The sequence below is a fragment of the Polyodon spathula genome, chromosome 1, assembly GCF_017654505.1.
Source record: "Polyodon spathula isolate WHYD16114869_AA chromosome 1, ASM1765450v1, whole genome shotgun sequence".
Classification (NCBI taxonomy): domain Eukaryota; kingdom Metazoa; phylum Chordata; class Actinopteri; order Acipenseriformes; family Polyodontidae; genus Polyodon; species Polyodon spathula.
Window position 1 is genome coordinate 56936186 of NC_054534.1, and position 27724 is coordinate 56963909.

At 36.8% G+C, this 27724-nt stretch overlaps 1 protein-coding gene across 2 annotated transcripts in view; it reads left to right on the top strand.

Annotated features, from left to right (window-relative positions):
- The window catches only part of LOC121320017 (pre-mRNA 3'-end-processing factor FIP1-like), a 48554-nt gene that overhangs the window by 833 nt on the left and 19997 nt on the right, over positions 1-27724 (top strand). The window contains exons 2-11 of one of the 2 annotated variants that reach the window (XM_041258127.1): positions 57-108; positions 7067-7124; positions 7748-7854; positions 10566-10627; positions 10995-11102; positions 11770-11900; positions 12843-12952; positions 20263-20319; positions 24744-24843; positions 25342-25528. In XM_041258127.1, coding sequence (XP_041114061.1) covers positions 57-108; positions 7067-7124; positions 7748-7854; positions 10566-10627; positions 10995-11102; positions 11770-11900; positions 12843-12952; positions 20263-20319; positions 24744-24843; positions 25342-25528 — 972 coding nt within the window. The remainder of the gene's footprint in view (positions 1-56; positions 109-7066; positions 7125-7747; positions 7855-10565; positions 10628-10994; positions 11103-11769; positions 11901-12842; positions 12953-20262; positions 20320-24743; positions 24844-25341; positions 25529-27724) is intronic. The other variant, XM_041258135.1, reaches the window with a different exon arrangement.

Genomic DNA, 27724 nt, shown 5'->3' on the forward strand with positions numbered 1-27724 from the left:
TTTGTTCATTAGGTCATTTGTTTGATTATTATTTGTATGTATTTCCTTTTGGTCAGATGAAAATGAAACGAAAGAGGAGGAGGAGGAAGCGACACCAGTCACTGTCAGGTCGGTGTGTTTCATCATTACATTTTGAATAGCACTCATGTCTGTCTCAGATAGTTGGTGCAAGTTAGTTGGACTTTCTCTGGTAAATGTATGGAAGACAGTTTCCCAAGTTTATATTCAGTATGTATAATTTATTTGAGTGTTTGAAGTTGTAGATGATGCATCACCAGTATTTTGTCTCCATTTAGCTATACAACCCAAAGGCTAAATATGTTTAAGCATTTTCTAGGTATCATAACCCACGTTGTATTATCAGTGTGCAGAATCCAAGTTGCCAGCTTTTTAATGCTTCCTGATTTAAAAGAAATGGCATGATGCTTCACACTATGGACCAGCACTGTATTGCCAATGTAAACAGCTATCCTAATGTTTAGTAATGCCAAAACAGCTAAAAAGTGCAATGCAGGGGCTGGCAGTGAGCACAGAGTTGTCAAACTTGACTTGCCAAAAATATTCAGACCACAATCTCAGTGCTCTAAATAGGCGAAAGAAAGGGCAAGGGCAAAATGTTCAATTGCCACTATTCAATTTTAATAGCACATATTCTACACAGTTTAACCTAACTTTGAAATGTCGTTTCTGCGTGCAACATACAAAGGTGCTGTGTTGCATCTGTGGATGAACTGAACCCCCCCCCCCCCCCCCCCCCCCCCCCAAAAAAAAAAAAAAACACTATCATAAGATAGACAAATAATGACAAACACTAATACAATGTAGAAAGGTGTTTCCTACTCTGCTGAATTTGTTGGCAATTGAACCACATTCAAGTGAGTTATAGTAAATATATTTTAAACCTGAAAGAAATTTACAAGTGATTATCAAACATTTCTAAACTACTGACCTGGAAAATGGATCATGTTTTGGCATAGTTACACATGATAGGAATCCATGTGCTTGAAAGGGTAGTGTTTTTTTTCCCACTGATGTGACTTAAAGGGTACATCAGCACTACATGAAAAATAAAACAAACTGTCTCACCTTGCTGTTCTGACTGTATTTGGTCATTGTATAATAATCCATATGTGTCCAAACATCTGCATAATGCCGCACTGCCGATGTCCAAAATCATTCTTTTGGAGCATCTCTTCTGAGCCAAAAATATCAAATAAACTAGCTAATGAGATTCAGAAACAATGTATTCACTTTCAGAATGATGTCTTTGAGGATGATCCGACCTAAAAAAAAAAAAAATATTGCATTTTTGTATTTCCTGACACAACACATGTACAGTCATCTAAACACCGTTGAGTGGGAAAGTCTAATTTGGCCGCAAATTCCATCTCCTTATCAATTTCTGAACAATCTGATGTTGAAATACTGTTTGGCATTATTTCGGACGTTCCCTGTGTTTTCACACTGTTGCTGAGGAACATTTGAATTTAAACTGTTAATGACATAACTTTGATATTTAACAATAAGTTTTGCCAAGATTATCTACCAACTTTATCAACATGGTGTTTTGCATAGATCAGGCAATTCGTTTTTTCACCACTTTGGACTCAGGGCTGACCTTTTGACAAAATGCCTTAGCTTTGTATTATTTATTTTTGTTTGGCATACACCGTTATACAGGAGCTGTATTTGTATTATTTGTCTTTGTTTTCTACAGTAGTCTCAGCGTATAGGAACACCTCCTAAGAGAACACTTCGCCTAAGGGAACCCTTTTCCTGTTATAAATGCTCCGGCTAAAGGAACAGGGACTTCGCTTAAAAGAATACAGTACTGTTTTATAATCTGATAACTGATCACCATTAAACTTAAGTTTAAATGGTTTATTTAATCTTCTCAAGAGTGTCTTGAGGCACACTGATTGGTTTATTAAATCTCTCCAGAACCGCTGTCATATCATTGATATCCTGTTTTGTATTCTGAGTTCCACGAGTGCACCTCATCCTACAAAATGCCATGTAAACAAAAGGCAAAATGCGCAGCTGTTTCTCTTGCTACAAAAAGTTGGAAATTGTTCAGCAGTAGTTCAAATTCCAGCTCTGCCACTGACTCACTGTGTGACCTTGAGCAAGTCACTTAACCTCCTTGTGCTCATCTTTCGGGTGAGATGTTGTTATGACTCTAAGCAGATGCATAGCTCACACACCCTAGTCGCTGTAAGTTGCCTTGTATAAAGGCATCTGCTAAATAAACTAATAATAATGAAACACCTGAATAAGACAAAAGTCTTATCCAATTTAACCGTCGTACTAAATTCAGCTCTTTATATAATATTGCCATGTAATCCAAACACATGCTTTGAAACAAAAGAAGGTAATCATAGATTTAGTAGATAATAAATAAATAAAAAACGTATTGCCTTAATTTGTAAATCAAAGAAATGTAACTACAGTAGGCCTACTTCTGATTGGGCTTGTCCAACAGGAATGTAGAGCTCTAAAGTGTGTATCCTAGCAACGCGCTAATCTACCATACGAGCACTAAAAGAAGTGCACTCTCACACACGTAATGCAAACCGGCAACAGGAGACTTCAAAGTGGGTTCTAATTTAATGCATTGATTCACCATTATGTAATTGAAGCTCGGGAAATTTAAGGACCGATGATCAATAATTGATGCATTGATTAATTGTTGCACCCCTACCAAACACAGTTCTTAAAGGGCTGCAACGATAAAATCGAAAATCGGTATTTTTATTGATTTTTCTCCTTATTATGATCATCGATAATAAAACTGGATCATTGATAATGGCAAAGTTTATTAAATTTCTGGAATTAATAAACTAAATGTTGCACTAAACTTCCTATATTGGCATTTAAATTACAGGACGCCACCAATATGTCTACTTGAAATACCAACACAAATACCCGGCAGTAAGGTTTAAATGTATCTCCTCAAGTGTAGTGCAAAACTGATTCCGGTTCGTTTTCATAAATGAAAGATGTCTGACAAAAGAGATAGCACTGTGGGTAGAAGTGCTCCTGAGCACATAATTATTACACCACCCAGTATGAAAAGCAAATACTGGCGTCATTTTGTACAATTGGAGGACAGATTGAAAATAAAAAAAAAATAATTTGTATGTAAATTATGCAAACGCGAACTTATATTTCAAATACAATGAACATGAGAAGCCATTTGGAAAAACACCACCCCATCAAGTGCAGCAAAATACACGGTAAGGAGGAGGGATCACAAACAGCTGGGCCTTCATGGCCTAAACCACCACGAATGACAGCAATTACGAAGTGAAGCAATTACGAAATCGCTTGTAAAATTCATCTGCAAAGATATGAGACCCATCAGCATTGTCGAAGGCGATGCTTTCGGGGAATTTTGCAGTGAAATGGAGTCGAGATACCAAATTCCGAGTCGCACAACAATTTCAAAGAACATAGTTAAACTGTATGATACCACTTGTGCAAATGTAAAAGAAATAAATTGTAAGGACATTGTTTAACTACAGATGGTTGGACCTCCTTAGCCACCGATGCTTATGTTACCGTCGCAGTGCATTGTATTACTGATTCTTGGGAACTGGAAGATTTTGTTCTGCAAACCAAAGAGCTTCGAGGAAGTCACACAGCAGAAAATGTTGCAGAGTGTATTCCAGAAATTCTGGTTGATTTTAATATAAGCGAGTCAGTAATTGCTATCACTACTGATAATGCCCTGAACTACGTCAATGCAGTAGAAAGATATCTCAATTTGATCAACATCCCATGTGTGGCTCACACAATTAACCTTGCTGTACGGAAGGGACTGAATACTGGACTGATCGAAAGAACACTTACCCGACTTAAAAGTTCGGCTGCACATTTCAATAGGTCACCAACTGACAAATATCTTCTGGAGGATAAGCAAAAGTTGCTCGGCTTAAAAAATGACAAATTAATCAATGACTGTGTTACACACTGGAACAGCACCTAAAACCTGATTTGCCGAGCATCAGAACAACAGGTTGCAGTGGCCGCTGTAATCTTTGAAAAAAAGCTCTCTCATCTGGAGTTAACAACTAACGAATGGATGGTTGTTGAAAATATCCGTGAAAGTCTGAAACCATTCAAAACGGCAACCGCTGCATTATCAACAGACAAATACCCCACAGCTTCAGTTGTTTTACCTCTTCAGCATATCCTGATCAATCAAGTTAAAAATTTTGCAGCATCTGAAATTACTGTAATAAAGGAGATGAAAAACAAAATCTACAGTGATCTGAGTTTGAGGTACGACAAAGAAGAACGACAATCAACATTCATGCTTTTGAACAAAAAGTCATTCTCTGACTCACGCTTTCACCAGTTGATACATTTATCTGAACAAGAAAAGTGTCAGGTACAGAAGAAATTCAAACAGAAGTGATACAGCGTTTTGTAAATGAAACTGGGTTGGTAAATGAACATGGCAGTTCTGAAAATAAAGCTAGCAGAAAAAGTGCGCTGACCTATTTGGGGACACATACACCTGTAGGCAAGAAGAAACAAAGAATTGCGAAATATAACTGATGCAGGAGTTGGCAGGCTATGTCAAGGAGACACCACTCTCAGTAGATAGCAATCCACGGGAATGGTGGCAAAAATCAGGCCTGAAATATCCACACCTTGCTCAACTGGCCAGAAAATACCTGTGTGTGCCAGGCACACCTGTGCGCTCTGAACATGTCTTTTCGACAGCAGGAAACTTTGTAAATAAAAAGCAAGCAGCCCTGGATCCAGAGCAAGTCGACAGGCTTGTGTTCCTTGCAAACATTTAAAATACACACGTTTAAATGGACAGATTGAATGTACATAGTTTTTGTTTCTTTTTGGACTTTTACAATTCTATGATCTAGTTGGATATTTCTTAAGGACAACACACAGAAAGTAACTGACTGTACATTCACTTATATATTTTTTCATTTGAAAGTTTATATTTTGTGTACCTGGGTAATCATATATACACACTTCTTTTATAATGCATTTTTATTTTTGTTTGACATTTGACCGTCATCCGATGTTGCCATTAGATGTTTTTTCTAAACAGAGGGTTGCGAGATACTAAAACATTGTAAGAGTATTGTAGGTAAAACAAAAATAATTATAATAATGATTCTTTTTTTTTTTTTTTTTAACCAGTTTAACATAAATCCAGGTTTTCTAATTGACAGATACTGGTCAGCCATAGATACCTTTTACTAATTAAAATTTTGGAAATGGTGAGTTTGTCCCTTCCTGTGTCAGTTTGGGTATTTGTGGTGTGTACCTCCCTTTTTTAACAGCCTCAATTCTTTTCAGAGAAAGTCTACAACCCCTTTAACTTTTTTTCACATTTTGTTGTGTCAGTGGCTCAGAGTTTCATGCATTTAAATGAGGATTTTTCACTTATCTACATACCATACTCCACGCTGTTAAGGGGAAAAAAGCTTTTAGAGAAAAATTATATATTAAAAATACAAAACTGAAAGATCGTAATTGGATTAGTCTCCACCCCCCTGAGTTAATACTTGGTGGAAGCACCTTTGGCAGCAGTTATAGCTGTGAGTCTGTTGGGATAGGTCTCTACCAACTTTGCACACCTAGATTTGGCAATATTTGACAATTCTTCTTTACAAAACTGTTCAATCTCTGTCAAGTTCCTTTGGGAGCGTTGATAGACCGCAATCTTCAAATCATGCCACAAATTTTCGATTAGATTTAGGTCGGGGCTCTGACCGGGCCACTCAAGGACATTTACCTTTTTGTTCCTTAGCCACTCCAGTGTAGCTTTGGCTGTGTGCTTTCGGTTGTTGTCATGCTGAAAGATGATCTTCCATCCCAGTTTCAGCTTTCTTGCAGAGGTAAAGAATAATGGCTTCCTTTTTGCCACTCTACCATACAGGCCAGATTTGTGGAGTGCTTGGGAAATTGTTGTCACATGCACACTTTGACCAGTCTTGGTAATAAAGGCCTGTAGCTCTGGCCAAGTTGCCATTGGCCTCTTAGTAGCCTGTCTGATCAGTCTCCTCCTAGCTCGGTCATCCAGTTCGGAGGGACTGACTTCTTAATCGTTTTGACTATGCTCCAAGGGATATTCAAGACCTTTTGATATATATATATATATATATATATATATATATATATATATATATATATATATATATGTTTTTTTTTTTTATACCCATCCCCTGATCTGTGCCTTTCAACAACTTTGTCCCGGAGTTCTTTTGAAAGCGCCTTGGTGCTCATGGTTGAGTCTTTGCTTTAAAATGCAGTACCCAGCAGAGGGAACCTACAGGAACTGCTGAATTTATCCTGAAATCATGTGAATCACTACAATTTAACACAGGTGGAAGCCACTTAACTTGGTGAGTGATTTTGAAGGCGAGTGGTTACACCCGAGCTAATTTAGGAGTGCTATTACAAGGGAGGTGGACCCTTTCCAAACAAGCTATTTCACTTTTTATTTTTAATTAATTTTCTACAAATTTCTAGAATATTTCTTTCACTTGGAAGTTGTGGGGTAGGATGTGTAGATAAATGAAAAAAAACAAAACACTATTTTAATGTATTTTAATTCCAGGCTATAAGGCAACCAAAGGTGAAAATTTTGAAAGAGGGTGTAGACTTTCCATAGGCACTGTGTGTGTGTCTAATATATAATTCTTTTGTCTGATTCAGCAACTTGTCTTATTCAGAGATTGTATTTATTTATTTTTTCAGAATAAATTTCTTGGAGGCTTATATACCTTCTTTTATTGATTTATAAAGCAGTGTAAAGTAGAACAAGCTAATAGTATTTAAATGTAGAAACATTTCAACCAACAGGAAGTCAAATGTCAACCTCCTAAAAAGATGAGGTGGGCAGAGGTAGGTTTCTCAGGGCAGCACTGCCCCCAACACCAATATTTGTTTCCAAAAAAAAAAAAAGACTGCACACTTGGATAAAGGGTTCAAATTCACACTGCCAGTAAGACAACATGGTATTTAATGTTGAATATAACCTAATTTAATTCAGATTTGATAACACATTTATTGCCTTTTCTTTTCACAGTGCATTTCCTCCACCTACTGCTGAAGAGGAAGCCACTGGAAATGGTGTAGCGAAGCAGGTCATTATATTTTATATATTCAATTGTGCCTGAAAATGGCAGAATTGTGTGCACAGAATAATGTAATTATGAATGCTTGCTCCATAAATGTTTTTTGACTTTGAATATTGACTGTGGATGCAATTGATCATTAATGTACTGGAAAGTGAGAAGGAAATTGGTCTTTAGCCAGTTAAGTGTGATTCCTGTGAAATATATTGAAATTTAACTTTGTTTCTTAAATTAATCACCCTTAAACATGCACATGATCCCATTGTTTCATCTGAGGGTTAAATGACTACATTTTCTACCATTTTGAGTCTCGTGGTTTTGTAAGAAGCAAACTTCAATTGAATATTCTATTTTTGTAATTGTGCTTTATGAATTAAAAGTATTAATTGCTGTAGATGTTTTCATTGTTTAAAAAAAAAAAGTTAACTGCACATCATAGATTGAGCTTATTGAGTTAAGATGTATTCTCTAATTTTGCCAACGGTGGACCATCGTTGCACAATGTTTTGTATGGACATTTGTTTACATGATTACGTGAATGAATGTACATAAACAATCTTAAATACCACTTAAATGGCTGACCTACTGTATGTCTTGCTTCATAAGTGGTGTTTCCCTTTTGGTATTGCTAGGACACAGCAGCAGAAGATGATGAGGACACAGATAGCGACAGTGATGATGATGACGATGACGTTCGTGTCACCATCGGGGACATTAAAACAGGGGCTCCTCAGTATGCGTGAGTACATTTTGTAAAGAGGTTACTTATAGATGTTTTATAAACTTTGAAATTAAATGTGTTGACGACACATGGAAAGTCTCATTCGTTAGTGGAAAGGGTTATATCACCTAAAACAATAACAAATTTTAGGTCTCAAAAGGATACCATTTAAAAATTCTAGTTTCATCATATTTGGTCTGTATAACCACAAATAACTGCATGTCCTTTGGGGATGGGAATTTTAAATGTTTGTAAACTACAAAGAAGTGGTTAAACATGGAGTAATATGCCAGACGTATAATTGGTCATGTGACAAATTTCACCAAACGCATATTTTTTAATGTATTCATTTTAGTAATTTATTATCTGTGACTTATCCGACTGCTATGGAGCCACAATAAGGGCAAATATATAAAAAGGAAGGGGTTTGGTAATTGCCTCCACGTAGCTTTTCTGATTGGTGTAACAGAAAGATTGACACACGTGTTGTGTTTTTTTTTTTTTTTTTTTTCTGAAGTTTGTTATATATTTTTAATAAAACGGCATCTCTAAACAAAGGAACGAAGCAAAACCATTTTTGGAAATATTTTGAGGAACCGGACGAGAGAACTGTGGTATGTAAATAGTGATGCCAAACAGAATTGCCATACCACAGAAACATGTTCAGTGCTTCACCATATGAAATGAAAACATTTATTTAGCCCTGTGGCAATGCTGCCCCGCCCCTGTGTGTATTTCAGTGTTGTATGTTGCATGTTGTGTGTTAATGTTGGTGTATAGTCATTGGTACATGGGATATAAATGGGTCTGTGGAACACAAGTTGTTTAAAATGTATATTTGTATTTAGGCACGAGGATTGCACAGCACTTCACGTGCAAGTAAAATGTAATATGTGAGCACAGGGAATTGCACTTTATTAATTCACGTGCAGTTGTACCGCGACTCCAATTGAATGATTGATTAGCAATCGAGTCTCGGTACAGCTGCATAAAAGCAGCATGTTTTCACTCACTCTGGGTTGTTTGTTTGGTGAGTGGAGAACCGGAATGGAGACGGAGGTTAGAATAATAAGACTATTTAAAGTATGAGCTCACCATTTTGAGCTTTTATTTTCTGTTTGTTCATTATTAAATACTGAGCGAAAGCAATCGCTCAGCTTCACCAAACTCCACCTCTCGTTGTTTATTTCCTGGTTCCTAGTTTCTGGTCTGATGTCACCCACTACAGCCGTCTTTGTGACAAGCCCTTACATTTCTGTGAATAAGTATAACATGATTTTAAAAGGAAGGTGTTGTTTTTTTTTGTTTTTTTTCCAACATTAATTTGGATAGCGCATACATGCAAATAAAGTTATGTATAGGTGTTAATTTACCAGTACACTTACGCAAATCGTTTGTTATAAAAAAATAAAAAAAAGTCCTTTTATATATGTCATTTGTCAACAGAAGGGAAGATATATGGATTCCCCATTTGTGGCACCAATCCCTGAACAGTAGCTTTAATATAATTCTGTAACACATGTAAGCTGTTTTTTTTTGTATTATTATTATTATTATTATTATTATTATTGGTTTTGTTTTGTTCTTTGATATAATATAATGTAGAAAAAAAAAAAAAAAAAAGTTTAGTGTCGTTTATTGTATTCACCTTGTGCCCACACAGCCAGTACAGGTACGTATCAATAGTGTAGTACAAATACAAAGAGAGGCATTTACGAAGGTAAAAGTAATAATACAAATGCTTTTTAAGAGACACAGTTCGCATTGGGCTTATTTTTTATTTACTTTTTTGATTCGAGTGACAGCCCTAATTTTAGTATATACTTTGTTGTGTACGTGTGTGTGTTTTTTTTGGTTGTTGTTGTTAAGCTTTTACAATGTTAAACGTGATTTGCTTATTCAGTGTTTCTTTGCTTGGAAAATACTAACCAGGGCTGTCATTATACATCATTGTCATATAAAGAGTGTGTGTGTTTATGAAGGTATGGTTTAAATGCTGACACCTGCATAATATTTAAAAGTTAAAAATTAAAAATTTAATTTAAAAATGTACCAAAAGCACATACCTAATATCCTTATGTATGGGAGATGCAAATGAGATAAGCACATTTGTGCTTATTAAATATGTTCTGGTTTAATAATATATTTTACTAATAGTCTTTTTTCAGTTTTACTGTACCCTGCTGTTGTGTAGTACTACATTGTGGACCCCATGTCCTTCAGTGGTGGCACATAGCCTCAGGCATGGGTACATGGGCTAATCTATATCTAGGGCTTGAATTTTTCAGTTTTTATTTTTTTTTTAGTTCGGGGGTGTTTTTTTATTATTTGGCAAAATCAGTTATTTTCGGTTATTAAAAATAAAAACACTGAAATACGTTAATTTTCTGTTTCTGTAATAAATTGCATGTATGTTTTAATTCATATACAAACGTTAACTTACTGTGGAGTCAGGATGTCCACATATAGGATTCAGGCAATTTTGAATCCAAGTGTTTTGTTCTACTACTTTTGTAGGTGTTTTTTCGGTTATCAGTTAAAACCGAAAACTTCAAGCCAAATCAGTACATCAAACCACAGGAAAAACTGCATATACTCAGTAAAAGCCCACATACCTATTACTGCCACAATAGTAGACAGTGCGATATTTTAAGAGCTTACATTTACTACACAGCAGGCTAATATTTATAGCTGCATGTTTATTGTTGGTTAACTGTTTTATGTTCCAGAGCCTATGGTGGGGCACCAGTGAATCTCAACATTAAGACAGCTGGAAGGCCGTATGGGGCAGGTAATGAGGTTCACTCCTGTGTGTTTCATGGGACTTACTAAAGCTCTGTTCATGAATTAAGCAGACGTGTCAAATGGGTGTGGTAAAAAGAAAAGCCAAAAAGTCAAGAATTTGTTGCTTTCAAGAAACCCAAATAAACTAAATTTCCAACTAGAAGGTGGTGATTGCAAGCAAAATATAATTACCAGCAAACATGGAACATGTGGGATGAAGCAGCAGCACGCAAACATACCCATTTTGAGAAGTTTGAGGAAGTAGCATACAACTTTAAAAGACTAGGGTATCAAGGGAACCAGTGTAGTCTAACATTTGGAAACATGCCATCACATCTATGTATCTTACTCATTTACTTTTCACTGTGTTATAGTAGGAAAATCAAAGGGAATCGATCTTGAAGCACCAGGAAGTATCAATGGGGTTCCACTATTGGAAGTAGACTTGGATTCTTTTGAAGACAAACCCTGGAGAAAACCAGGTGAAATATTTCATTGTTTTACCAGTGTAATGTTTTGCAGAAGGTTTTTACATTTTCTGTTCTACAGCAAGTCATCAGAATTAAATGTTAACTTTATCAGCGAGTGGGTATAACAGACTGGGATTAGCACTAGTCTTGAACAAGTTTACCTTCATTTACATTGAGTAGTGCAAGGTTAGCGCTGTTCTGGGTCTGTGAAACTAGCCATATATTTCTAGATAGTATTTGAGTAACCAACATAAATTTATATTGGCAGTTTAGTATTGCAAGTTTGGCCCTGACTACTGATAATCTCGGCTTTCAAATCAAGGTTTATTAGTATTAGCAGCATAATTCCTGCCTCACTTTTATTATGCCGAATGTTAGTTTTTTTCTGGATATGTAGATTTTTGTTTCAAATATAGCTTTATAGATTCCTTATATCTAATCATTTGTTGTATTTACTGATTAAATGCAGCATATGAAGTGATTTAAGTACCAAAAATCACTATTTAAAATAAATATAAATGAGCTCCGTCTCTAGTAATAATGTAATGACTTTAATGATATACCTGTTTATTTCAAACACCCAGTCTAATTGAAATGTTTTTTTTTTTTTTTTTTTTTTTTTTTTTTTTTATTGTTTATGCAATTCAATTAATATGTTCTTGTCAATTTTTGTGTTCAGGTGCTGATCTATCTGATTATTTCAACTATGGGTTCAATGAGGACACTTGGAAGGCCTACTGTGAGAAACAGAAGAGACTCAGAATGGGGCTTGAAGTTGCAACAGCTACCTCGACAAGCAGCAAAATTACGGTGATTAGTAAAGATAGCTGCATCCTGAAAATGTTATCCTTGAGATGCAGTTGTATTTGTTTTACATTCTCATATTGAAAGGCTCTCTAAGGGGAGGTTATATGGAATTGACATTCCCCTCTGCCGTCATTGCTACTTCAACTGCTAATATATAATAAACCATTACAGATGCCAACTTTACATTTTCTATTTGAAACGTGACTTAAGATGTAGTCAGGGATGTTTTGGCTTGCAGATTATAAAGACCAAAGACTTTAAGGTATTGACTTAACACTCAGTATGCAACTGCATTATACAATTCTTTAGGTCAGGTTCAAGAGAAAATAATCAATTTGTGATAGAAAGTTTACAAATTTGCAGCAAACCTTTCTTTTTCTTTTACAGTGGTGCATTATCAAACCCTTTCAATATCTCCACTTTCGTCTTCAAAGATAGTGCACATTTTTCCGTGAACACTGTGGCAGTTCGAAATGCATTATAGGATCTGTGGTCGCCAAACAGCACTAAAATACTGTACAGAGTTACAAATGTGGATGCAAGTTAATACATTTCCCAACATCCTTTACACTCAGCTGTTCGAATTAGGGTGTTTCATTTTATTCACGTTTGTCTTCCTAGGAGAAATCATTTGCATGAGCAGGAAATTTCGTGTTAATATAATTTGTATTGCAAGAAGTAATTTATAATAAGCAACTGCTAAGTTTTGCCAGGACCTTTGTCTACAGAGTTTGTTTTAACGAAAATTCACCTCTGTGATCTGAAAATCTGCATCAAAATTGCTTGATGCAATGTTGTTAATGACAGATACAGTATTCAAAGTGTGGTTAACATTGGATCCACAAAGGCCTTTCTGTGGTTAACTACCTTAGCTTTATATTTAACTGCAGTATTTGGAAGTTGAAGAGTATGTTGAAATTAAATACATTTATGAAACTCTTCTAGGTTCAGCAGGGAAGAACTGGAAATGCTGAAAAGGAAGTCGGTTTACCGACACCTAAAGTTGATTTTACCTCTCCTACTAACATCTTCAAACCAGGAATTCCACCGTCCAGGTCAGTAGCCTACTGTAGAAAAAAACAAACATTTAGGACATGATTTTTCAAAAGGGAACAAAGTTTGTTATAAGTCACTGAAACGCTGTGTACTTTTAAAAGGGTGGTTGACAGTAAAGTTTAATACATCCCTTTTAATTGTACCTTTCAGGTTTTAGAAAGACCTTAGCAACCTTGTTCTTATTTTAATGCTTTTGAAAATGTGTCTGTTTATTTTTCATTTACATTTCATTACTAACATGATGTACAGTAGCAGTTCTATTAAAATAATGTATGAAGGCTTCAGTTGATGGATGTAAGAATATAAAAACATAAGAAAGGTTACAAACGAGAGGAGGCCATTCGGCCCATCTTGCTCGTTTGGTTGTTAGTAGCTTATTGATCCAAGAATCTCATCAAGCAGCTTCTTGAAGGATCCCAGGGTGTCAGCTTCAACAACATTACTGGGGAGTTGATTCCAGACCTTCACGATTCTCTGTGTAAAAAAGTGCCTCCTGTTTTCTGTTCTGTATGCCCATTTGTCTAATCTCCATTTGTGACCCCTGGTCCTTGTTTCTTTTTTCAGGTCGAAAAAGTCCCTTGGGTCGACATTGTCAATACCTTTTTAGTATTTTGAATGCTTGAATTAGGTCGCCGCGTAGTCTTCTTTGTTCAAGACTGAACAGATTCAATTCTTTTAGCCTATCTGCATATGACATGCCTTTTAAACCCGGAATAATTCTGGTCGCTCTTCTTTGCACTCTTTCTAGAGCAGCAATATCTTTTTTATAGCGAGGTGACCAGAACTGAACACAATATTCAAGATGAGGTCTTACTAATGCATTGTACAGTTTTAACATTACTTCCCTTGATTTAAATTCAACACTTTTCACAATGTATCTATCTATCTGAGCATCTTGTTGGCCTTTTTTATAGCTTCCCCACATTGTCTAGATGAAGACATCTCTGAGTCAACAAAAACTCCTAGGTCTTTTTCATAGATTCCTTCTCCAATTTCAGTATCTCCCATATGATATTTATAATGCACATTTTTATTTCCTGCATGCAGTACCTTACACTTTTCTCTATTAAATGTCATTTGCCATGTGTCTGCCCAGTTCTGAATCTTGTCTAGATCATTTTGAATGACCTTAGCTGCTGCAACAGTGTTTGCCACTCCTCCTGTTTTTGTGTCGTCTGCAAATTTAACAAGTTTTCTTACTATACCAGAATCTAAATCATTAATGTAGATTAGGAATAGCAGAGGACCTAATACTGATCCCTGTGGTACACCACTGGTTACCACACTCCATTCTGAGGTTTCTCCTCTAATCAGTACTTTCTGTTTTCTACAAGTTAACCACTCCCTAATCCATGTACATGTGTTTCCTTGAATCCCTACTGCGTTCAGTTTGAGAATTAATCTTTTGTGCGGGACTTTGTCAAAAGCTTTCTGGAAATCTAAATAAACCATGTCATATGCTTTGCAATTATCCATTATCGATGTTGCATCCTCAAAAAAATAAAGCAAGTTAGTTAGACATGATCTTCCTTTCCTAAGACCATGTTGATTGTCTCCCAGGACCCTGTTACCATATAGGTAATTTTCCATTTTGGATCTTATTATAGTTTGCATATAACAGAAGTCAGGCTTACTGGTCTGTAGTTACCTGGTTCAGTTATGTTTCCGTTTTTGTGGCTCGGTATTACATTTGCAATTTTCCAGTCTGTCGGTGCCATCCCTGTGTCAAAAGACTGCTGCATGATCTTGGTTAGCGGTTTGTAAATAACTTCTTTCATTTCTTTGAGTACTATTGGAAGGATCTCATCCGGCCCAGGGGATTTGTTTATTTTAAGAGCTCCTAGTCCCTTTAATACTTCTGCCTCAGTTATGCTAAAGTTATTTAAAACTGGATAGGAACTGGATGACATGTGGGGCATATTGTCCGTATCCTCCTTTGTAAAAACTTGTGAAAAGTAATCATTTAATATATTTGCTATTTTTTTTCTTCATCTACGATTTTGCCATTTGTATCTCTTAGACATTTAACCTCCTCTTTCAATGTTCTCTTGCTGTTGTAATATTGGAAAAACATTTTGGAATTGGTTTTAGCCCCTTTAGCAATGCTCATTTCTATTTCTCTCTTGGCCTTTCTATCTTCCTTTTTGACTTGCGTTTGCAGTTCCGTGTACTCTTTCTGTGTACTTTTTTGTGGTCCCTTTTTAATGCTCTGTAAAGTGCCTTTTTTTCGCTGAATATTTTTTTTAATTGATCTATTAAGCCATTTTGGCAATTTAGTTTTACATTTAGATTTGTCTACTTTAGGGATGTAATTGTTTTGTGCCTCTAGTACTACATTTTTGAAGAACAGCCATCCTTTTTCTGTGGGTGTTTTCTCTATTTTACTCCAATCTACTTCTGTTAGTCTCTGTTTCATACCTTCATAGTTTGCTTTTCTAAAATTGTAAACCTTTGCTTTAGTCATTACTTTGGGGGTTTTAAAAAATATTTCAAATGAGACCATGTTGTGGTCTGAGTTTGCTAGTGGTTCTATGTTGTGTAATGTAATTACACTGTTACCTTTGTCTAGAGCAGTGGTGCGCAAACTGGGGAGGCGCGGAGAGTAACTAACGGACGCGCGACTGACTAAAGGAGCTGTTCTGTAAAAAAGATTTGAAGGATAGACCATTTTATATAATGACAGCTAATTAGGCAAAGTTCTTACCTTTCAAATGAGCCATTGACGATCACTTTAGTGCAGCTCTGAAGCATATGATGCCAGATCAAATGAGTCAGTGGGCATTGGCTTGCATGTTAAAGAGCTATGCATACCGGACGCAAGCTTGCAAATCAAAAATAATTAACTTTTGATTTAAATGGAGTAATGCACAATGCAAGCAAAGCGAGCAGCGCGAATGAAGCAAGCAAATACAGAAATACATTTGTTTTATTTGTGTTTTTGCTCTGAGCTGTTCATGTCGTTAGGGACCAATCGGAAATAAGGTCAAAGGTAGTGTCTCGCTCATGCAGAGATAACCACAGAAATAAAATAAAAAAGTCGACACAAATGAGAGTGTAAATGTTGTGTTCAAAAAATGTTATGTTCTTCCAGTGTCCATGGTTATAAAGGTAATAAAAAGAATGACACCACTTGTCAAGAAATAGCAGAACAATTGGAAATTAATGGTATGTCTATCTCTCTTTATTTCCCCTTAATTTTAGTAAAAGTGACAGGTGGGAGGGGGGCACCACACACTGGTTTTATATTTCTGTAAAAATGACGCTCTTTGTTTTAATAATAATAGTGACATTAGCTCTTACCAAGCCGGTGGTATTCTTTTTTAGTGTGTGGTGTACCCATTCTCTTGTGTTTTATTTATTTTATTTCATCTCCACAAAAGGAGACAGTCTTTTCTTTTCATGACTAGCTACATCATCTTTTGTACTTGTGCTGTGTTCGTGTCGTTCAATTCGCTCCCGGTGTGCATACTTTTAATTTTTTCAAAACCCAATTTAATTGCTAAATGATAATGTTTTTCAGATTTATCTGTAAATGTTGAATCGCCAAGTTTAACAACAACAAAAAAAATACAATTAAGTTACATGTATTTTTTCACTGATTTAACCCAGGTTTAACATGTTAAATGTTGATTTGCTAAGTGTGTGTATATATACATACACAGTGGCTTGCAAAAGTATTCAGACCCCTGACCAATTCTCTCATTACTGAATTACAAATGGTACATTGAAATTTCATTCTGTTTGATATTTAATTTTAAAACACTTGAACTCAAAATCAATTATTGTAAGGTGATACTGGTTTTATGTTGGGAAATATTTTTAAGAAAAATAAAAAACTGAAATATCTTGCTTGAATAAGTATTCAACCCCCACACATTAATATTTGGTAGAGCCACCTTTCGCTGCAGTAACAGCTTTAAGTCTTTTGGGGTAAGTATGTACCAGCTTTGCACACAGTGTCGGAGTGATTTTGGTCCATTCTTCTTGGCAGATTTGCTCCAGCTTGTTCAGGTTGGTTGGATGACGCTTGTGGACTGCAATTTTCAAGTAGTGCCACAGATTCTCTATGGGATTGAGATCAGGACTTTGACTGGGCCACTGTAGGACATTCACCTTTTTGTTCTTGAGCCACTCCAATGTTGCTTTGGCCTTGTGCTTGGGATCATTGTCCTGCTGAAAAGTGAATTTCCTCCCAAGCTTCAGTTTTTTAGCGGACTGAAGCAGATTCTCTTACAGTATTTTCCTGTATTTTGCTCCATTCATTCTTCCTTCAATTGTAACAAAATGCCCAGACCCTACTGATGAGAAGCATCCCCACAGCATGATGCTGCCACCACCATACTTCACTGTAGGGATGGTGTGTCTTGAGGCATGGGCAGTGTTTGGTTTGCGCCACACATAAAGCTTTTTGACCAAAACTCAAAGCGCTATCTTGGTCTCATCTGACCACAAAACCTTTTTCCCACATCGCAGCTGGGTCACTCTCATGCTTTCTGGCAAACTCCAGACGTTCTTTCAGATGGTACTTTTTGAGTAACGGCTTTTTCTTGCCACCCTCCCATACAGGCCAGTGCTATGCAGAGCTCTGATATGGTTGACTGGTGCACCATTACTCCACTCCCAGCCACTGAACTCTGTAGCTCCTTCAAAGTGATTGTTGGTTTCTCTGTGGCTTCTCTCACAAGTCTCCTTCTTGTTTGAGCGCTGAGTTTTGAGGGACGGCCTTTTCTTGGCAGTGCCTGGGTGGTGTGATGCAGCTTCCACTTCCTGATTATTGATCCAACTGTGCTCACTGGGATATCCTAACACTTGGATATTATTTTGTACCCTTTCTCTAATCTATGCATTTGTATTACTTTAACTTCTGTAGAGTGCTCTTTGGTCTTCCATTTTCCTTCAGATTCACAGCCTTACCAATAATCCTTCAACAGTAGGGTTTTTATCCGGAAAATGTGATAGCAGCTTTAGTGGTTCACAGGTGGAGGCCAATGGTAAGGTAATTGTCCTCGTTAGGGCAATTTCTTTCATCGGTGCAAACTGGGAGCTTCTACAGCACAGGTGTCAAATATCTTGCTTGCATAAGTATTCGAGTTTTTTATTTTTCTGAAATATTTCCCAGCATAAAACCAATGTCACCTTACAATAATTGATTCTGGGTTTATGTTTAAAATATCAAACAGAACGAAATTTCAATGTACCATTTGTAATTCGGTAATATGAGAGAATTGGTCAGGGGTCTGAATACTTTTGCAAGGCACTGTGTGTATGTGTGTGTGTATATATATATATATATATATATATATATATATATATATATATATATATATATATATATATATATATATATATATATATATAGTGATGAATTCTGTAACTCAAGGTTTATTGCCCCTTTAATTCAGGACCCAGAAATTGATTTTTTTAGCTCTTACGTGCACTTTTTAATAAAACAGAAATAAACAAAACTAACACCTAACTCTTTCTTGAGCTCTAACTACTACACACAGGACCGCTAAGCTGTTTACCTGTAACACACACTTACAAAACAGCACACACAAAAAAAGCTTTTTAACACTACCTTTTTGTTTTGGTTGAAATTACCCTCAACCAGGCTCCTCGCACACCAGCAGCCCTGAACAGACTGGCTGCTTTCTTTAAATACCCTGCACCTGGCTCTAATTTACAATGATAGCCAGGTGCAGGGGATAATTAACAATTACCAAATAATTCTCCTTCAGGCGCTGGAGACAGCGGGGCTTCTCTTGCCTGCTCCCACTTTTGGAGCAGCAGCTCCAGCTCAGTCGGCTCCAGCTGTGGCAGTCCAAGTTCCTGCCTCCACTTTCTATTCTGCTCTATTTTGAGTAGCAGTGTTCGTGTTGATCTTAGCGATCAATTCCTGTAGGCTTTCCATTTTACTGGGTTGTAGGGGCACCCACACACGCTGCCACCATACGTGATGAATTCTGTAAGTCTCAAGGTTCATTGCCCCTTTAATTCAGGATCCAGGACACAGAAATTGATTTTTTTTAGCGCTTATGCGCACTTTTAATAAACAGAAACAGAAATAAACAAACACCTAGCTCTTTCTTGAGCTCTAACTACTACACACAGGAACCTAGCTAATACAGGACAGCTACGCTGTTTACCTGTAACACACACTGGCAAAACAGCACACACAAAAAAGGCTTTTAACACTACCTTTTTGTTTCTGTTGAAATCACCCTCAACCGGGCTCCTCATACACCAGCAGCCCTGAACAGACTGGCTGCTTTCTTTAAATACCCTGCACCTGGCTCTAATTTACAATGATAGCCAGGTGCAGGGGATAATTAATAATTAAACAATTGCCAATTACCAAATCAACAGAACTAACCTGTTTTAGACAGGGAGGAATCTGTCCCTGTTCCTGCTACTTTACCGTGTGTGTGTGTGTGTGTGTGTGTGTGTGTGTGTGTGTATATAAAAAAAATTTCTAGGCTGATTTTAAATGTTGAATTTGTAATACGTGTATGTATTGAAAAGTGGACTCGCAATTGAATACGGGGGGGGGGGGGGGATAATAAAATCTAGTTAAGGCTCAAGTTTGGTCTAGAGTCTGGGTTTTGTTTGTGAATTTCATAAATATGCACATGACAAATAGCTTGTGATCATATCGGGAAGAGGTATCATGGCATCTCTGACTCCTAACATACTTGTGCAACTACATCATTGGGGAAAATAGTGGCAGACAACTCCAATGTTTTGTGGCACTGCGGTCTTGGAGCTGTCTTTCGTTGCTTGAGCTAAGGGACGTGATGATTTAAAGAGAAGTAACAGGGTTCCTAAAAATATAGCGTTACACATCCCTATGTGTTGCTACAACTTTTAAAACAATGTACCCCTATTTTCTTTTCATTGTTAACATCCTGACAACTTTTTACACTTTTACTCTATTTCAAAGCTTTAATTAAAATGTCCTCTAGTGCAGTGATCGTGCATGGATTATTGCCCACATTGTCAAACCGGTAACACAGCAATAACTATCCATGATGGAACTGAAAAGCCAGAGCTCTTATATTTTTTTTTTTTTTTTTTTTAAATCACGCTTCCTGCAGTGATTTTAGAGGACAGATTTCAAACCCCAGTGCATAGAGCATTGAAACAGACTTTAAAGTTGTAAGTGTAAAAAGTTGTGAAGATGTTAACAATGAAAGAAAAATTACAGGTACATTATTTAAACAGTTGTAGCAGCACGCGAGGACTTGCTCTTTAAATCTGGTGCCCATGTTTGTTTGTTTTAATTGTTCCTTATTTCTTTCTAACCAAATAGGATTTCTCCCACTCACTGGTCAGGAGGCCCAGCTTCTCAAGATACATCATTTTATACGTAAGTTTTGCATGGCTCTGCTGCATGAGGGATCAATCACCAAGCCTCAACTATCAGCTAAAAGTTCTAAAACCTGAATCTGAATGTCTAGTGCATTAATGGTAGAGCAATTGTAATCTTTATTTTCTGTTTTGTATACATATATTTTATTTTGTGTAGAGAAGTAATTGTGAAATCGATGAAGTAAGGATATGGTTTTTTTTGGAATTTGGATGGCAGTCTCCATGTGACACACACTATTTATTACAATATTGTTTAGCTAGCACACTGTCTGATTCGTGCATGTCTGTGGGGTTCCATAGTATTGAGCCTTGTACAGATGGCTAAAGATTATGTCCTATTATTAGGACTTGTATTTTAGAATTTATCAAAATACAGGTCATGATGATCTATGTTTGCATGAAACAAATAAGTGTTAAGCTTGAAGAGGAGATTACAGTATTTTACCTTTAGCAAAATAATCAGTTTGGAATATTAGAGTTGCCATCCCTTTGTAAACTTCACAATACAATTAAATTTTTTCCTCCCCATATGTGCAGTATCAGGCCACTGATGCACTGGATTAGTCTGTCAACAGTGAACAATTATTGGTCAGTAGTAATTGCAGGCACCTCTCCTGTCAAAATGTATTCATCAAGTTCAAGAAAAGTTCGCTGCTTGCTTTGATTGATAATCAATTATTATTATTACCCTGCTGGGGATATAATGGAAGCGGCTGTACATGCATATGCCACATTTTTTTATATATAGTAGTCTTGGCATATAGGAACACCTCCTAAGAACACACTGGCTTAGGGAACACCCTTGTGGTGAACCAGAATTGTCCCATTGTAAATGCTCCACCTAAAGGAACAGGAACTTCGCTTAAAAGAACACCTTTTTACCACTGATAGCGATTTCGCCGCTAACCGATTTAAAAACTGATACAGTACTGTTTTGTAACCTGTTAACTCATCATCAAATTCAAATGGTTTATTCAGTCTTCAAAACTGAGCTGCTGCTGCTTTAACATTTAGTTTATCAGATTATTTAGAAATTATTAACGCAGGCTTTCCTATTGCTTTTCTCTTGTTCCTTTCATATGTTGGTGCACTTGTGTCATGACATATGTAATAAAGGGGTATGCTCTTAGCCAGAGAATACTGTATATTTAAAGAACCACTTTCTAATTATAATGAAACTTGCTACATATCTCCCACAAGTTATTCAGAATACCAGAATCCATTATGCCTGTCTTTCTGATGACACTAATACAGGTCTAACTAAGAAACCCATAAAGGGTAACTTTTTTTATGTTTCATTTTTTAATCTTTCGTCTTCTCTTAAAATACTTGAATCAGTAAAAACAAATGTGGTTATTACTTCTCTCGTGCATCAACATATGAAGTTAACAGAATAAGAAAAAAATAGGCATGTATGTGTTAATAAACTGTAATAGTAAAATAACATAAACGGACAAAATAAATTAACAAAGCACCACTACATACAGTAAAAATGCAGCAGTAATTATGAATACGTGAATTAACACAACGGTTATAACACCGCCCTGCCCTACACACCTGTTAAATGCAGCAGCAGCTCTAGATTAGTCTTGTGGTAAGCGTTTTGAAAAGGCTAAATAAACCGTTTTGAGTTATCAGGTTACAAAACAGTACTGTCTCAGTTCTGATTCAATTAGCAATGAATCACTGTCATTGCCAGAATGGTGTTATTTTAAGCAAACTTCCTGTTCCTTTAGCTGGATCATTAACAATGGGAAAATTCTGTTGCACCCTAAGGTTGTTCCCTAAGCCGAAGTGTACTCTTAGGAAGTGTTCGGATACACGGAGACTACTATATTGCAAATAAATGTCATGCCTCTTTAGATTACAAAGGCACATTTTAATCCCCCTTGTGCATTAGTAACAATGTGTCTCAGTTTGTTTCAACCTGAGACCAATTCTCCTTTTTGGAAGCACTTTATCTGTATATGTTTTGTGAAAATATATACATTTCAATTACCAGAAACATACAGTTTAGACTCCATACAGAAACAACCAACACAGCTGCAGCTTTCAATGTGGGTGGTCTTGTACCTGGAAGCAGAGTCCTTGGTCCTTTTTGTAATTATAACATTCTCCAAGGACATTTGTACAAGAATGAAGGCCAAGAAAAACTAATTCTGGCAAAAGCTTCCACAAAATAAACTTAACAAGCATGTCATTTGTAAGACTTGAAATAAGACCAGGTAATCTACAACATAATTTTTTTTTATATGTACAGTAGAACCTCCGAGTTACGAACACCTTGGGAATTGAGGTTGTTCATAAATCTGAAATGCCTAACTCTGAAAAAGAGTTTTTGGTGGTTTTAATAAATGCTACTTACAGCCTCAGTCTGGTGTAAAATACAAGGATACAGCACAGTAATGCAGTACTCATTGTTATGGTTCTAAAGTATTTATATATATATATATATATATATATATATAATCTATATATATATATATATATATTATATATATATATATATATAGTAATATTATAAATCATACGATCACTTTAACATTGATCGTTTTTTGTGTCTAAATTGGGAAACGCTATTGAAATTGTAACTAGCAAAAACACAGATTTAACCCTTTGCGGCCCATATAGCGTGCCAAGCGCGTCGGGTCCAGTTTATTTTCACACTGTTTTATATGCGCTGTTTTAAAGGTAATTGTATTCATAGTAAAACAGGTTTAAAAGGCACTGCCTCACCCCTTGTTCAGTGTATTTATCACAAAATTCATAGTAGTGCTTACTGATAAATCAAATCCTGATCATTCGCTTTATCACCAAACTCCTCAAGTCATTATTTTATTATTTTATTACAATAACATCTCAAAAAGCTTGGCAAGTGTCCGAGATGCTCTTTGAGTGCTGGATGCAGAAGCAGCTATCTTGTTTGTTTATGTCGGTGTGTGTGTGTTGCTCAGATCCACCTCTTTTTTTTTTTTTTTTTTTTTTTTTTTGTTTGTTTTTAAACAAAATGCATTCGTGTAGCTTGCTCAGTCACTCGGCCTCCTTTGGTTTGTGGGACGAGGGTGGGGGCGGACCTGTGCTTTGTTTAAAACTAAAATGCGCCTAGTAAAATTGCTCGTACTTGCTTTGAAATCTGTCTCGCTTTTCTGGATACATTTGTTTTTACAGTAATTTTGCCTTCTCCATGACCAGCACTCCGCTTATAGGAGCATCTGTCTGGTTGCATTGCAAGCATGGTTGAGTAATTGCGTACTTCCAGTTGAAAGTGAGGTGTTCGGTAGACCGGTCAGTTCGTAAGTTTGGTGTTTTTAACTCTGGGATTCTGCTGTAGAACTAATAAGAAAGGTTGGCTGGCTTTTTAATCTGACCAGTATGTATGCTTGTGGGGTTTTTTTTTGTTTTTTTGGTAGTGTTACTTTGGCAATGTCCGTCTTGATTCTTGAACTCCTTTCATTTTTACACACAAAATAGAATGATGTACTCCGGCACCTTACCCATACAACATTATCATAACACTTGCACTGTACCTTGTTAAGTGGCAAGTCCTACTTAACAATACAACTCCTGTATTGTTCTTTATTCAAATCCTGTTTTGAATGCAATTCTTTATCCTTCAAAATTGATTTGTATATGCTACAGTTAAATACAATTTATGTACTAATATACATGTATGTAATCCGTCGCATATCATACTGCGGGGGGCCAGAGTAAGGGTGGATATGTAAAGATTCGGATGAATGAATCCCGTTTTAAATACCATTATACACAACTAACAATTACTATATTCACACAATTTCCATTACATGAGAGTAGATGTTAAACTTCATGCTGATTTGAACTCGGCTCTCGCCAAGATAAGCACCAACTAAGATGTAGCTTTACACTAAACTAATGTGATCCATCTGCATCTCCATCGATTTGCGTTGCTTTCCATCTGATAATGTAGATATACTTCTGTCTGGTGTTGATTGCTGAAGTGTAATGCTGGCTCCAGGGATCAGCTTATTTTGCCACACAAGTATTGTTTTGAGATTCAGCTTTTATTAGGGAACTCCCCTAAATCCCTTGTCGAGAAAGATACAGGGTATTAATGCTTGTGGCAGTGTAGCCGTCTGCCATGTGGGTGCGTGCATTCACAGCTGAGTGACAGGAAGGAGATCGAGTCTTAGGTTGAAGTTGATACACCCCGCAGGCGAACTGGATTTATTTACATATCAACACAATGACGAAGCACATACAACACAGTGTACAGAAAAATAGGTAGGCTCTACAATATCTGAACTAATCTTCTCTGTTCAATAATAAAGAGGTTGCTGAAGAGGTTGTTCATGGCACATACAAATCAAATCAGTTCAGCCATTTGGATAGATTGCACAGTTTGTATTTGACTGCAGCAAAGAAAAAACTTGTTGCCTTTTCCAGGAAGGTACCAGGAACGATCAATGTGATCGGGGGACAGACTGCCACCATCAGCCGCGTCGAGGGGCGGCGCCGACACAACAACGACAGCAATAATATTCAGGTCATTATTTCAATTCACACCTGTGCATGTGCTCATCTGTTGTAGAATTACCTGTGAACCACTCCCTCCTTGACACCTTGTGCTGATTTGGAGCAGCTGTGAGATCACCCAGTGGTACTGCCAGCAGTCATCAGTAGTCATTTATAGTGACTATGTTTCTGGCAGCAGGCTGCAGTGTTTTAGGATTGGAGCTTGAGAACTATTTGTATTACAGTTGGCATGAGGTTCTAATGTTCATTCATAACCAGCCACCTTCTGTATTCCTGGGAGGCTCATAAGGTTGAAGCAATGAAGATGGGTCATTGTATTAGTTTTACCAGGAGGTCTGGACTTTTCTGCAATTTCATGAAGAGGTTTTATATTAAATCAGCAAACATATATCTATAGGGAATGGTAGATGGTTTGTAGAAATGGGTTAAAATTCATGCCTCCAAAGGTAGAACGTTAATGATGCATAGGACACATTAGTAAACACTGGCCTTTTTCTGTATCCCCCAGGTCATTTCAGAACATTCCACCTCAGATGCAGATGCTGCACCTGCGCCTGCGCCTGCACCTGCACCTGCACCTGCCAAGTTGCCTCCATTTTTCCCACCTGGATCTCTGCCTCCAAATATCCCCCCTCCCCCATTTCTACCACCTCCCCCCAACGTCGGCACTGCACCTCCACTGATTCCTCCACCAAGTGAGTGATATCTACTGGGTAGTATGTTTAAAAAAAAAACATAATTATCAAATACTGTTCATTTCTGTCAAATAAATTTGATAACTGTAATGGACATGTTCATACATATGCTTAACTAGACTATATGTTTGTTTTTTTGTCCTTGTTTTGGACTACAGTCTGATCGCGGGTATGAGTTTAGTTTAATTTATTTTTTGCTTTGTGATTGTTGCTGTCTTTCAAATTTTTTTTTTTTTTTATGCAGACGCAGAACTATAGCACTAGTGCTTGTCTATATTTATATGAATACCAACCCCTCTCCTTCTCACACATTGACATTTTTCTAAATAGATTGGGAACCGGAATTGGACTCAATACCCGGTTCCAATGACAGATACCCGATTCCAAAAATCTCCTCGAATGCACATAATTAGTTTTATCAGCTGTGGGCAGCACTGATTTGTACTTGCATCGACCTAGATGTGGCCATCAGTCAGGAAACAGAGATGGAGCACTCAGCCCAGTTTTGAAAAATACATCGTAAAAAAAAAAACATGAACAGTATTATTCCCAGGTTTAACAGTTTGCTTTGAAACTCCAAAGAAGCACAAACTAACTTTTTTTGTTTACATCGAATACACAGAGGTCGTGTACTTGCAGAGCATTTTCAAAACTGATTAACTGGTAGGTTGAGACCAGCAAATCAGATGCTAGTTAACACTAGCAGGAAAAGAAGAGCACTCCCACTGCTTGTCTGGCAGAAAAACTGAAAATAGCAATGTAGGGCGTTTGAGGTAGTTTTGTTGATAAACTTTAAATGTTGTTAACTATGCATGTTGCAAAAATGTAATTGAATCGATTTATTCAGTATTTATATTAATGTATATAGTGATTTAAAATCGATTTTTCAATAAATACCATTCGATTTAATCGTAGCAGCCCTGTTGGGTGTGGGGGTGGGGTGATACAAGCCCATTACTCTCTGGCAAATGACTGTTTCTGAATGATCCAGGTGAGGTGAGCTACCAGGGTAAAAGCCTGAAATTTCATCACTGTTCTCAAAGTATGTGGAAAAAAAAGAATTGACCTATATACATACAACAGCTCTACTATACTCCCATATGGGGGGGTGGGTGGGTGTAGTACCTGTAGCGGTTGTAGTGCTTAAGTAAAATATGTACTAAATACCTAGTTTACTAGACAATGTAAGAGAAGTGCTATGATGGAATATATTTGAAACATACAAAATATCTGCTAACACTGATAATTTTAATTTAGAAAACTGAGCACCATCCACCCATCCCCATTCCAGTTTATGATATCCAGAGGAAAACCTTTAATTTCTTAATTCGCCATCTCGACCAGCAAAGCGTTGTATAGTGTAAGCTGTATTGAAAGAAATGTCTTGAAACGCCTCTGCTGTTCGGGATTTTTTTTGTTGTTGTTGTTAAAAGCCCGGAAGACAAAAAAAAAAAAACAACTGCAAGCGACTGTTTATATATAGGGGTCTACTTAAATTGCGGTAAATTTACGTATTTTTCACGGGTAGGTTGCGGAATAAAATTAGGATTTCACTGACCTTTTTAAACATTAAATAAACCTAAGTAGGCAGTATTTCAGAACGCTGTAAAACCTAAAATAGTGGTGCTTGCTTCCTTACTAAAACAAAGTGCTGTCATTTGTTAAAGGCAAGCATGCAGCATCCCTCTGCAATTGGCTTGTCCATAATTTGAGATTGCACGTTCTGCATCCACTGAATTGGTTGGAAGTTAAGGCAAAGCTTTGCCAAATTATACAGATGTGGAAATCGATTAGAAACAGCCACACAACTCGGTTACCCAAAGGAATCTGGCTTCCTTTAATAAAGGCAATGTATGCAGCACGTTCGTTGATGTGTTATTTGTCCCATCCAATAATTTATTTTAGTAGTACCGAGTCAAAACAAAGAAAACGTGGCTATCCGGGTCTAAAATTCCAACTGCGAAAAAGTAAGCAGCATGTTGAAGCGAGGTGGCTGTACTGGATCGTGTAGTACTGTTTTAACTTGTAGATAGGAATACTTTTTGTCTGGGATGACTTTCCAGTTTAGTTTCTGAAAGATGTTTTATTTTATGTTCTGCAGAGGCTCTGAACAGTAGCCTTTTGTTTAATGTGTGATTCTGAAGGTAAATAGCAATCAATCGTATTTTCTCCAAAGCCACATTTAAGATATGCAAA